At 43.8% G+C, this 14,257-nt stretch overlaps 1 protein-coding gene across 1 annotated transcript; it reads right to left on the reverse strand.

Moving 5' to 3' along the window:
• Positions 1-8,593: 8,593 nt before the first annotated feature.
• LOC120642550 (beta-glucosidase 18-like) lies at positions 8,594-9,723 on the reverse strand. The gene is made up of 4 exons (XM_039919129.1): positions 9,450-9,723; positions 9,252-9,354; positions 9,064-9,172; positions 8,594-8,937 (listed from the first exon to the last, which is right to left on the reverse strand). Exons 1-4 carry the CDS (start codon positions 9,660-9,662, stop codon positions 8,757-8,759), a joined length of 606 nt encoding a protein of 201 aa, XP_039775063.1. The 5' UTR covers positions 9,663-9,723; the 3' UTR covers positions 8,594-8,756.
• Positions 9,724-14,257: the final 4,534 nt, after the last annotated feature.

Here is a 14,257-nt window from a genome sequence, read left to right on the forward strand (position 1 = left end):
GTTCAATCTTGAAATTCTATTGCTGTTAGAATATTGATTAACAGACGGCCGGCACCAACCAACGACACTGATGAACGGTCTCGTCGCGGTCTAGAGTCCGTGGCTCGCTCGGGCGCGTGGCAAGCACGTGTTGGTTCTCATGGGGGAGATGCTTCGATCTTACGGTTACGGCTGGGGTTGATCCGGCTGCTGTTTTTACAAAATCATTTTGTAAAAATTCATATGAAAATAACAAATTCCATATGCAAGTACACTACAAGATTGAGTTTGTCATTTTTGTTTGGATTTTGTCTAGATTGAGTTTGCTTCTCAACTTTTGGAACAAATTACATGTAATGATGCACGATGGATGTGTACCGTTTTAAAAATTTTAGTTTCTTGCAACTATAATTTCTGAAGGGATTTTCATGTTTCCACGGAGAAGATGGTTTGCACCGAAATTTTTCTTGTTTTAATATATTGCTTCCGATGTGGGGCCCCATACATAAATTAACATACTGGTCTACACAGAGTAACCGACAGTCATTATGAGGCATCTCCAACAAATTTCACTCAGATTTGCTAAAATTTTAAGTTGTGAACGCGAGCTGTTAATTCTAGCGTTCGACTTTTGACATGGGCCGCGTATCGATCTCGCCACACCAATTTGCATAAAGAAGCTAATCGTTATTTTGAGATATCTTCAACAAAGTTATGTCAAATTCGCCAAATTTTTATAGTGTGAACGCAAACATTTAGTTGTAGGGTCTGATTTTTGACATGGGGTCCACATGTTAATTTCGTTGCACCGATTTGCACAAAGTTGATGACTGTTATTTTGATACATCAACATAAATTTTGGTAAAATCTGTTTAAATTTTAAGGTATGAACACGAGTTTTTAAATTTAGGGTCCGGCTTTTAACTTAGTCACACATATAGCCATAAATTATTTTTTTATTAAATCTTTTGAATTAGCCAAACCAATCTCAACCAATCCAAACGATACCAAACCATTATAATTTAAATCCAAACCAAACCAAACCAAACCAAACCAAACCAAACCATTATATATCCCACCTCTATTACCCACCAAACCAACATAAACCAACTAACCTAAATCATATAAATCAGGTTCACACCAAACCATTAGCAGGCTGGCACGGATGGGTGGCTCGTTGGCTGATTAGATTAGATTAGATTACACGGCTGGGTGGTTGGTAGTGTTAGTTTTGCATGCTTTGACACTTGCGCATGAATAATCATCTGCGGTGATGTGAGATCTCAACAAGTCGTCTAAACTAATTGCATTGTGCCCAAGAATGAGTAGCGAAGGTTGCAGCAAGTGGATCTAGCTAGGTCAAGCAACGTGAAACTCGTTCGCCTCGGTAGTGCTGTTCAAGTGTGGCAATCCAAACGAAGCTTCGTATTCTGATAATAAAACTTGATACAATTTGCCCAATAGACCATCCTCTAGGATCAGTAGGCTGACAACCCCAGGTCTTCCAAAAAACAGAATGCGTCTTGACTAGTATGATCCAACCAGTTGGGTTACTTCTTCGTGTCAAATTTTGGTTCTACTACAGCGATGGATAAGTGAGCCAGATCACCAGTCAAAGAAAGATATGAGGTTGTGAATGATACTCTGTTTTCACTTGCTCAAGATGCAGACTGTCTTAATACTCAATACTCCCATCCTGCTATCGTCGTTTCTCGTTAGCTGTAAACGTCCCTTAAGCTGGTTAGTCTACAGGATGTTAAGTTGCTGTCAAGCGTCATAACTTTAGAGAACTTGTTGCTCCGTTTGACTTCTGTCTGCTGTATGTTCAGATGTTAGTCTACAGGATAACAACGCTACTAAAGGTTTTGATTCTTCATTCTTCTCTGTCTCTATTATGCATGCCGCCCTTTCCTACAGGATCTCTGACTTTGAAAGACGAATCTAGCCACTAGCTTCGATCTGTTTCCTCGGTCAAGGTTTTCTTTTATTTTTTTAAACGAGAGATTTTATGAATGAAGCGACAGTGACAACCTGATGAAACCGAGTGAGTTTCTTGGGCATTTGCCTGGCATCCAGCTGGGGATGAAGGCTCCAAATTTCTGTGCTCTTTTCGAAGTTTTATTAATAATGATCATATAAGTGTGAACGGCAAAGAAGTAGTGGTGAAAATAGGATGAATATTTTCTGACCCTTCTGTCTATCCGAAAAAGGTTTAAATACTACTATACTAGCTAGGTGCCGTGCGCAAATAAATGCAAATACCTAGTTACCCTCCGAATATTTGGATATTTTTTACTCTAGAGAAAATAAATGCAAATAGTTTCGTTTAGTTGTATCTTTATAATTATTTTGTCCAATGTCACACCCGGTTTAGGAAGGCAAACCGAATGCATCTCATATGTGCGCCAGGATCAGTTTACACACATATGATTAAACATAAAGTGAATATCACAACTAGTGCAAACGTAAAGAGAGTATTAAAGATTTTATTACAAAACCGAATGTCGAAAACGAATAAATAAACGTCTAAAGAGTAGCAGCAGAATCTTCTTCAGCACAGGCAGATGACTGGGAGACATACGCCTAGAAATCCTCGAAGTCTTCTGGAAACTCCGGGCAGTTGTTATTACGGTCTGAGCAGCAAGTATGCAAGGGTGAGTACACTTATGGTTGGTACTCAACAAGTGGTAGGAAAACAACTATAATATATGCAAGGCTAATTCAAGGAATAGCTGACACGGTTTAACTGCACTCAGCAATTTTAGTTGATCACATTTTATTAGCAAGCATTAACTAGATATAAGTATATACCATTAAACCCATAAGATAAGTATATACGAAGATATACAACATAACCATAAGTAAAGCATCGATTTAGATCAACTTCAAGTTCAATTATCATGTGAGGGTCCAAGCCGCTCTTGACCGTGAGCACGGCTAACCGGTTAGTTTTAACTCTGCAGAGGTTGTACACTTTCACCACAATCCGCGTAAAAGCTCCGAAGAACTTTAAACCCAACCATGCAAGTGCGGGCCAAGCACCATATCACACTTCCTTAGGTATGACTGCATAGGGACGCTACGAGGCCTTTACAAAGATTCCCTAACCTATGACAACCCGCTAAGGTTTCAAGCCAAAGTGGTCATAACACTGTCCTAATGAGGTGATACCTTACCAAAGGATCATAAAACAATACCAATTGCCCCAAGAGGACTGAGCTATATCCCATCAATGCATCCCCTCTTGCCCTTTCGGTAAGATTGTCACAAGCTAAAGTTTCTAATTAATCAGCCAAGACCAGAGCCATATAGTAATTGTGGTTGTACTGTTTTCTTGGGTGGTTCTCCATGTTCCAATTAACACATATGATCTTGATTAACAATATTAAACCATCATGAACGTAAAGTAACAAGTATAGCATTGGTATTATTATCCACCCATATCCAAGGTAAAGCAACTAGCAATAGCTACCCAACATGAAATTAAACCCAAGTTGATCAAGGAGTATGGTAAGCAATACTAGGTATGTCCTTAACTCGGTTCCCATCATATTATAGACACATGCACGTACATAAAAGTAAATGTGATAGATTTGGTGATTTAATGGGTCAAAACATGATCAAGGGTCCACTTGCCTTCCTCAAACTGCTGCTGGTCCGGTCCTCCGAAGTCTTGATCTTGCTGCTGCTCTTCGAACTGCGGACCGTCTATCGCACCAAACACGCACATGCAAGCAAACAAGTACAAACAATAAGAAACAGTACACCAGACAATAAAAAACAGTACAAAAAGAGGTTACTAAACTATTCTACTCGTTGCAACGATCGCGTGAGCGCAAAGATCATCGAAAACGGATCTAAAACGAGAAAGTTATGGCTAAAACAAGATCTAAGGGCTAAATCGTAATTAAACCTTATACTCAGGGGCTAACTCATAAAAACAGGGGCTGATTTGTAAATATTTTTCAACAGAAGAGGACGGCGGGTTAATTTTGGAAAAACAGAGGGGCTTTAGTGCAAAAAGACCATGGTTGACCGTTTTCCGGCTAGGTTGACTTCGATCCGATCTAATCTGAGCCGTGCGTTTTAGATCTGACGGTTAGAGTTCTTTGGGGCGGGCTGGCGGCGGCGGGAGCGGCCGGCGGTGAGCTAGGCGGCGGCGCGCGGCGGCGGGACGGCCGGAGTAGGCCAAAACGGCCATCTGGGCTCCTATTGGCTCGGTTCTTGGACTGGGAGCACGCGCGCGAGCACGCGAACTCGATTAGGGGGTTTGTGCGGGACATAAGCGAGTGGAGCGGCCGTGTGGCGGCGCATGGCGGAGCGGCGGCGCCGGCGAGCTAAAGCGAACGAAACGGAGCAAGAAGGAGAAGAAAAACAGGCTGATGAGCCTCACTACCTCGGTGCGAATCTCCTGGAGGGCTTGAAGTTGACGGGGACGCGTTGGAACGGCGGCGTCGCGAAGAACCCCGAGCTCCAACAATGGCGGCGGTTTTGGGAGCTAGGGTTAGCGAGGGCTTGGGCGGCGGCTGCGGGTTTGGCGAGGGCTAGGAGGGTGTCTCGGGTTCCTTTTATAGGGCGGGCGCTGGCCTTGGCGTGCGGGCCACGCCGAGTCGGGGCGGCGCGCGCAGCGGCGCTCGGACTCGGGAAGGAGTCCCGACCCGTCCCGAGCTCGGGGATGACGGGCGGGTCCCCCGCGTCAGAGAGAGAGAAGGGAGGGAAAGGCCGGAGCGGACTGGGCCGCGAGCTGGGCCGGTGCAAGGGAAACGGGCCGCGGGAAAGAAAAGGAAGATGGGCCGGTTTGGGCTGGAAAAGGGAATGGGGAAAAGAAAAGCCTTCTCATTTTCTGAAACGGTTCAAACTCTTTCAATTTAAATTCAAACCCAAGGATTTGAATTTAAATTGAACAACAAGCAAATAAAGATGAAAACCAGCATGAAATGCACACACCTATTTTCCTTATATTTATTTTATGGCTAAATATTTTATTTGATTCCCGACATATGCTCTAAATTCAAGATAAATTAGATGAAACCTTATCGAGCCTACAATAAACCTAATCAAATTTATTTAGGTTCCTAATTTGAAAATACGGGTGTTACATCCAAATGGTCCAGACAAGGGTGCAACCTTATTTTTCTTTGTTATATTTTATGGTGTATTTTTGGGTAATAATTTAGAAGAAAAAATGGATGCTTTTTATGGAAACACATCTTTGGGTATTTACTGAAAGTAACTAAATGTATATATTTATTTTGATATACATATTACTTTTTAAAAATACTTGCGATGTATAATTTTTATCGAGTGTTCTAGTTATCGTGCATGATAAATAAATTATCCTTAGATTTGAAGAAGAAGATTTAGTTAAGTGGTTCAATATATATACCACTGGAGTTTCTTTTCATTTTCCTCCAACCACTCATTGATATACCCCAGAATGCATTGCGTTCTGGTACCATATTGTTGCTAGCTTAACGGAATTTGGTACATTCACTACACCATAGTTATAACCACAATTATAAGTTAACGCCAAACCAACAATAAGAAAATTAATATGGTAAATTGTTAGTTCATATTTTATTTTATTTTATTTCCAAATTACTATATTTTGAAGGAAATTTATAAAAATCGGAGGCTACGGTGGTAGTAACTTCTTGCTTGAGGCGTGAGCCATCACAGTGGCATGCGTGCTGGGAAGTTTAGTCCTTCGTCCAAATTGGATGCAAGATCTAATAAGTTCAACTATTTGATAGGATTTATTTTCGCGATCATATCAAGAGACACATTCTATCCACCAGAGATCCAGAGTCCACAAACTGATTCATGTCTCGCCGTTTCCAGTGCTTTCCCTCCTCCACTTTCTTGATCCCATGATCAATCTCCAACAACAGCAGCCATGGCCGCTCCCTTCTTCTCCCCAGTTCCTAACTCATCGTAGGATGGAGTGGAGAAGCAGAGAGTTCCATCGTCGGATGTGTTTCACTTCCACGTGAGGCCATCAGGGAGAAGCATCGTACCTGAGAGTCCACTTTGTTGTACACATCCATGGCGTGAAGAAATTAGATTACCCTCGACCATGACGACGGCGATCTATTGTACACGGCGCACCGCTTGACGCCTCAACGAGGGCTCTCAGCTTGCTTGCGTTGCCGGCGTTCCGATCCGGTGACACAGCGAAAGCAACCGTGGGCTACTAGTTTGGGCACCGGCTGACTTTGTAGTTAGGCTGACCAGCGAAAGCAACGCCGCTACCGATTCCGCTGACTTGGTGTCCTCACGCTTCTCACGCGAGCGAATTGTCATGTTAGGGTGAAAGCAGCTTTGTGGAGGCAGCTAGCTAGATATGTGAGGAACAAGAGTACTCTATCCTGCTTGTGATTAGTGAATTGTCAACCGTGCGGTGTGATCGTGCGCTTGGTCTTTGGATTGCAGGTACACGGGCATCGAGTGTCGACGGGGAGCTGCCGTCGAGGTGCTGTGGCCGATGGACCGTGTGGTGGACGGCAGTGAAGGGCAGCCGGGACCGGAGCTCGGACCGGGCGGCAGCTGTGGCGTCCACTCCTGGATTGAGGGCGCAAGCGGCGACGGAAGGCGGGTTTCTTGGTTTGTGCCACAAAACCAAGGAGGCGGAAGGCGGTTGAAGACGCCAAGTCGTGGAGGTGACGGGCGTCGGTCTCGGGACTGATGGAGGCGACGGGCGTCGACGGCGTCTAGGGCCTCGCTGCGGGCGAGGAGGTGACGGGCGTCGGGCGGCGTCTAGGGCCGTCAGAAGGCTGAGGCGGGAACGACATCTAGGGCCACGACGTGGAGGCGGGAATCTTCCCGCGCGTGAGGTTTTAGCGGTTTTCTCAAAACCGGCCACCTATCCGGGTTTCGCGGACCCTCCGAAACCGCGGACCGGATCTTCGTCGACGTGGCGGCATCGCAGCAAAGACTTCGAGTCGAAGAAAGAAGCTCCGTCGTCGTTCGAGGCTGTACAACGGGGTGCTGCTGCCCGACCGGTCTGACCGGTCCCCTGGACCGGTCTGACCGGTCTGGCCGCAGTAGCCGGGTATAAATACCCCCCATCAGCCCGTGGGTGGGTGAGTCCCTAGAGTCTTTTGTTTCCTCTGAGTTTTTCCTTCTCCCAGCCCCTGCTCTAGGTTAGGGCCAAGGACTCCAACGCAAAAGAGGATTAGGTATAGCTAATCTCTCAATTCTAGAGGGTGGATGATGAGCGGATGGCTCTAGCTTTGTATAGGTGAATTCCTCCGAAATTTATGAATGAAATCCTGTTGAGATTCACCTTTGTGTGCTGAGTACTCGTCTCCTCCCTTCTCCTTTGCATTTTGGTCTTGATTTCCTCTCTTTTGGATGATTCGTGTTTAGAGGAATCGAGCCCTTGATTTTGTGGTTTGATGAATTCTTTGGAATGATTCCTATGCTTATGGCCTAGTGCTAAACCCCCTGGAATCGTGGGTTCTCACGAATTGGCGATTTTGTGTTCTTGAGAAAACCCCAATTCTCTTTGATCTCTCCTCGATTTCTCTTGATCCGTGAATCTTTTGAGGGAGATCTTATGGGGATATGTTCACGGGGTAGGTACGGAGCTTTCCACCAAGTTTGGTTGGATTTGGACTTCGTTTGCTCAAAATCCGCGGTTTAAAGGTTTGTTTGCGGATTTTCTGGACGAGACCGGTCAGACCGGTGGGCGAGACCGGTCTGGCCGGTCAGTCAGGATTTGAATTGCCCGACCGGTCAGACCGGTCCAGGGCACCGGTCAGACCGGTCCAGGGCACCGGTCAGACCGGTCCAGGGCACCGGTCAGACCGGTCTGTGTGGGCTGTGCTACGATTTGAGAAGTTTCTCTCGCTTTTGCTTCCGCTTTGCGACCCGGGTCTTCATCTTCGAGATAGCTTGTTTATAGCTATTCTCGCTGACCTAGGTTCGAGGGTTTGCGGTGATTTTGAGATATAGGCCGACGATTCAAATTTCGAAGAAATTTTAATCGGCTCCTATTCACCCCCTCTGGTCGCCGGCTTCGGTCCAATATTACGCGAGATGCGATTTACAATCACTACCATACACCATTGGAACAGCATTACTGACAACAACCGTTCATTGTACTGCTTGACATAGCCACGCACACGTAACCTCCATCCTCTAAATATCTATCATTTTGGGATGCGTCTCGCTAATAGTACATTTTACTTTCAACAATAATTAGTATCTATTTGGATTCCAATAACTTTTGGAAAACGGTATGGTTTGATTTGTCTTTAATACTTCCTCCGTCCTAGGATACAAGGCGCGCACATAATTCAAGATTCAAACTTTAAAAACTTTGATCTACAATTAATTTTGTATAATAAAAACTGTGTCGTATAACAGTTATATCCTTTACTATATATATTTTTAATAATAAGTTTAATACTATTAATTTATTATCACAATAGCATCTCGGTGACCGGTCGTTGTCCAAGTGTTGACTATTTAAGGGACTGTTTGGCTAAAGTTTTTGAATCTTGGCTAAACTTTAGCCCCACCCTATTAGCACTCTTGTTTGGATATATTAGTTTAGCACTTTCATCCATTAGCATTTGAATTCAAACGAGCCTAAATATTAGAGGGAGTATACTTTGTTCTCAGGAGGTCATATTAATTATTTGGCGACTTGGTGGCCGTTTATTCAGGATTAATCAATTTATACAAAACCATGCTCTTCATTTTCATAAATTGAAGAGCCAGCATGCTCAGCCGTCACACACTTTTCTCAAGATTTAAATAAGGCTCCCTCTCTATTGATCTTCATGTAAACTTTGGAGGAACCTTTTGTACCACAGCGCGGATGACTTGGGCTTTCTTTCCAGTGTTTGGTAGTCAACGTAGTACAGCCCATACCGGAGGGTGTATCCATATAGCCATTCAAAATTGTCGAGGAGAGACCAGACGAAGTAGCCACGAACATCAGCTCCGTCCCTAGAAAGTTAGAAACTCAAATGTGTTCAATTTCTTTCTTTCTTTTTTTTTAAAAAAATGCCCATGTATGTAAGTTGGGAAATGGATTCATAGCATCATGGAGTAAGATTTGACGATCTAACCGACCTTATAACTTTGGCAACTTTGGTGAGGTAGCCATCAAGGTACTGTATCCTAGCCTGGTCGTGAAGCCATTCTTGGGCATTGGTATGACCTTCTTCAACCTGTGGGTAGCCTGTATGATTTTTTTGATGAGCAACTGTCACAGCTCTGAACGTGAGGGAAACAGAGCATGAACGTCACATGTTGCCTACCATTTTCGGTGATGAACATTGGCAGATTGTTGTATCTCTTCATGATGTAGGTGACCATCTTCTCTATGCCGTCAGGCACGACGTAGAACATCGACCTCCCTGTCTGCATATACAGAAGGGCAGGCGGCGATCAGATCGAGCATCAATCAAGTTTGGTAGCATTTCAGCTTCAAATCTTTGTCCACCATGTCAACTCACTGGTGGTCCGATGGGGACTCCGTCCCTTTCTCCGGTGCCGGCCGCTAGCGCATTCTGGGTCCACTGCCCCAGTGGGCAGCCTGACGAAAACATGCAGTCCATGGCGTACAGGGTGGTGTAGTGGTTTATCCCGATGAAGTCCAGCTTGTAACCCAGCTTCCTTCTCTCCTCCGGCGAGAAGGTCGGCAGCCGGGAGCCCAGGAGCCGCCGCATCTCCGGCGGGTAGTCGCCGTAGACTATTGGATCAAGAAACCTGCAGTAAGCAGAACAAAAAACCTCTGCAAATTAAGATCACAATTGATATCCACTGGCTGTCAGTGTTGTTATATTGTGATCCAAATTCTGATGGGAGAGTGTTGGAATTTGGGCTTGGCCCATTAAGGCCCATGTGGTGCAAACTTTTAATCCCACATTGCTAGTAGAAGTTGAGGAGACCACGTGACTCTCCTATATATCTAACCCATAGGCTTCACCGGAGAATATCAATCATATTATTCCTCTTGTAAGCCGCCGCTAGGCGTTGTACACAAACACCCGATATAGTGAAGTTCTTGCTGGCTGGCGCTCGTGGTTTTTACCCTTCGCATTGGAGGGGTTTTCCACGTTAAATCTTCGTGTCTTTCTGCGGTTTGATCTTTCTATTTTTCATCGTTTTGTTCGCCGTCGCTTCTAACAAGTGGTACCAAAGCCGTGGTTTCAAGTTTGGGTTTCGTGATGGCGTCGATGAAGTATGATCTACCGATGTTGGACTACAAGACAAGGTTCTCGCTGTGGCAAGTCAAGATGAGAGCTATTCTGGCGCAAACCAATGATCTTGATGAGGCGCTGGAAAAATTCGGGAAGAAAAAGAAGGATGAGTGGACCGATGAGGAGAAGCGCAAGGACCGTAAGACTCTTTCTCTTATTCAGCTTCATCTATCTAATGATATTCTACAAGAAGTGCTGCAGGAAAAGACTGCTGCAGAATTGTGGCTAAAACTGGAATCGATCTGCATGTCGAAGGATCTTACCAGTAAATTGCATATGAAGTTGAAGCTGTACACGCTTAAGATGCAGGAGGGTGGTTCGGTGATGGGTCACCTATCTGTCTTCAAGGAGATCGTTGCTGACCTAGGGTCGATGGAGGTTAAGTATGAAGATGAGGACTTAGGTCTTCTTTTATTATGCTCTTTGCCAAGTTCTTATGCAAGTTTCCGTGACACCATACTATTAAGCCGTGATGAACTAACCCTTGCGGAAGTTTGTGAGGCACTCCAGTCTAAGGAGAAGATGAAAGGCATGGTGCAGACAGATGGCTCGTCCTCTAGGGGCGACGCTTTGCATGTCAGAGGCAGATCAGAGCAAAGATCCTCAAGTGATAACAACGATCGTGGCAAGAGCAATGACGGTAGAGGCCGCTCCCAGTCCAAAGGTCCCAAGAAGAAATTCTGTAAGTATTGCAAGAAGAAATCTCATATGATTGAGGATTGCTGGAAATTGCAGAATAAGGAGAAGAAGAAAAATAAATCTGATGGTAAGGCTAGTGTTGCTTCTGCTGGTGAAAACTCTGAGTCAGATTGTTTGGTTGTCTTTGCTGGTTGTGTTGCTGGTCATGATGAGTGGATTCTTGATTCTGCATGTTCTTTTCATATCTGCACTAATAGAGATTGGTTCAGTTCCTATGAGTCTTTGCAGAACGGTGATTTTGTGCGCATGGGAGATGATAACCCGTGTGAGATTATTGGCATTGGCTCTGTTCAGATCAAGACCCATGATGGCATGATTCGCATACTGAAGAATGTAAGGCACATACCAGGGATGAAAAGAAATCTGATCTCGTTGAGCACACTTGATAAAGAAGGACTCAAATACACCGGTTCAGGTGGAGTTGTGAAGGTATCTAAAGGTTCTCTTGTATGTTTGCTGGGTGATCTCAATCCTTCAAATTTATATGTTCTCAGAGGTTGTACTTTGCATGGTTCTGTTTCTGCTGCTAATGTTGCTAATGCTGAACCTAGTAAGACTGACCTTTGGCATATGCGTCTTGGACACATGAGTGAACTCGGTATGGCAGAATTGATGAAGAGAAACCTGCTGGATGGCTGCATTCTGAGTGGCAAGAAGTTCTGTGAGTATTGTGTATTTGGTAAGCATAAGAGGGTCAAATTCAATACCTCTGTTCATACCACAAAAGGTACACTTGATTATGTTCATGCTGATTTGTGGGGTCCTTCACGTAAGCCTTTATATGGTGGTGCTCGTTATATGCTTACCATTATTGATGATTACTCTAGAAGAGTCTGGCCTTATTTTCTGAAAAGCAAAGATGATACTTTTGCTGCTTTTATAGAATGGAAAGTTATGATAGAAAGGCAAACTGAGAAGAAGGTCAAGGTGCTTCGAACTGATAATGGTGGAGAGTTCTGTTCGGATGCTTTTGATGATTATTGCAGAAAAGAAGGCATTGTTAGGCATCACACCATACCATACACTCCTCAGCAGAATGGTGTGGCCGAGCGTATGAACAGGACTATCATCTCGAAGGCTCGTTGCATGCTGTCCAATGCCCATATGAACAGGCGTTTTGGGCTGAGGCTGCTAATACAGCATGTTATTTGATCAACAGATCGCCTTCTATTCCACTCAACAAGAAGACTCCTATTGAGGTATGGTCTGGTACACCTGCAGATTATTCACACTTGAGAGTTTTTGGCTGCACTGCTTATGCTCATGTTGATAATGGAAAATTAGAGCCTAGAGCTATTAAATGTCTGTTTCTTGGTTATGGTTCGGGAGTCAAAGGATATAAATTGTGGAATCCTGAAACTAGAAAGACTTTTATGAGCAGAAGTGTTGTTTTCAATGAATCTGTGATGTTTACTGACAGTTTGTCCACAGATGATGCTTTAGTTGAGAAATTGCAGTCACAAGTTAGTGTGCAGGTGGAGCTTATGGATGACCAGGAAAATGAAGTTGTTGGTAATGATGTTTCAGATAGTGTTCCTGATACTGTTCAGCACTCACCTCCAGTTTCACAGTCTGATTTGCAGCATGAGGAGGGATGTAGATTTACCTATTGCTCTTCGCAGATCAAAGAGGAGTTGTGGACCTCCAAACCGTTTAATTGAGGAGTGTAATCTGACTTATTATGCTTTGAGTTGTGCTGAACAGGTGGAGGATGCTAGTGAGCCAGCAACATATTCTGAAGCCATTGATTCAGTTGATAAGGAGAAATGGATCTCAGCTATGCATGAGGAGATGCAGTCTCTTGAGAAGAATGGCACATGGGAGATTGTAAGATTGCCTGAGAAAAAGAAGACTGTTCGCTGCAAATGGGTCTTCAAGAGAAAGGAGGGTTTGTCTTCTAGTGAGCCTCCAAGATTTAAGGCAAGGTTAGTTGCAAAAGGTTTCAGTCAGATTCCTGGTGTTGACTATAATGATGTGTTCTCCCCAGTTGTGAAGCATAGCTCAATTCGGACTTTCTTTAGTATTGTTGCTATGCATGATCTTGAGCTTGAGCAGTTAGATGTGAAGACTGCATTTTTACTTGGGAGAGTTTGAGGAGGAAATTTACATGGATCAGCCAGAAGGATTCATAGTGCCAAGCAAAGAGAATTATGTTTGCAAATTAAAGAAATCCTTGTATGGTTTGAAACAGTCTCCTCGTCAGTGGTATAAGAGGTTTGATTCATTTATGTTGTTACATGGTTTTAAAAGATCTGAATATGATAGCTGTGTTTACATTAAGATTGTTGAGGAATCACCTATATACTTGCTGTTATATGTTGATGACATGCTTATTGCTGCCAAGAGCAGAAAAGAAATCACTACAGTAAAGAAATTGTTGAGTAGTGAATTGATATGAAGGATCTTGGTGTTGCTAAGAAAATTCTAGGTATGGAGATTACTAGAGACAGAAAATCTGGTTTATTATTTCTTAGTCAGCATAATTACATTAACAAGGTTCTTCAGCGTTTCAATATGCATGATTCAAAGCCAGTTAGTACTCCTATTGCACCTCACTTTAAATTGTCAGCTGCTCAGTGCCCTAGTTCTGAGGATGATGTTGAATACATGTCAAAAGTCCCATATTCTAGTGCTGTTGGTTCTTTGATGTATGCCATGGTTTGCTCTCGCCCAGATTTATCATATGCTATGAGTTTGGTTAGCAGATACATGTCTAATCCTGGTAAAGAACACTGGAAGGCAGTTCAGTGGATTTTCAGGTACCTCAGAGGAACAGCAGATTCTTGTTTGAAGTTTGAGAGAACTGATCAGGGACTCATTGGTTATGTGGATTCAGATTATGCTGCTGATTTGGATAGGCGCAGGTCACTCACAGGTTATGTGTTCACTGTTAGCAGTTGTGCTGTGAGTTGGAAGGCTACTTTGCAGCCTGTTGTTGCTATGTCTACCACAGAAGCAGAATATATGGCTATTGCTGAAGCGTGCAAGGAGGCAGTTTGGCTGAAAGGTTTGTTTACTGAGCTGTGTGGAGTTGGTTCTTGCATTGATCTATTCTGTGACAGTCAAAGTGCTATTTGCCTCACTAAAGATCAGATGTTTCATGAAAGGACAAAGCATATTGATGTCAAGTACCATTATGTTCGTGATGTTATTTCACAAGGTAAATTGAAGGTATGCAAGATCAGTACTCATGATAATCCAGCTGATATGATGACTAAACCAGTTCCTGTAGCTAAGTTTGAGCTTTGCTCAAGCTTAGTTGGTTTGACAGTTTAGCCCAAGAGGCTATTTGGCGCCAGAAGTTCTGTTTTTTGTTGTTCAGGTGATGATTTTGATATGCTACAAGGAGGAATTTGTCTCAA

Source organism: Panicum virgatum, chromosome 7K (assembly GCF_016808335.1).
Source record: "Panicum virgatum strain AP13 chromosome 7K, P.virgatum_v5, whole genome shotgun sequence".
In the NCBI taxonomy this organism is placed as follows: domain Eukaryota; kingdom Viridiplantae; phylum Streptophyta; class Magnoliopsida; order Poales; family Poaceae; genus Panicum; species Panicum virgatum.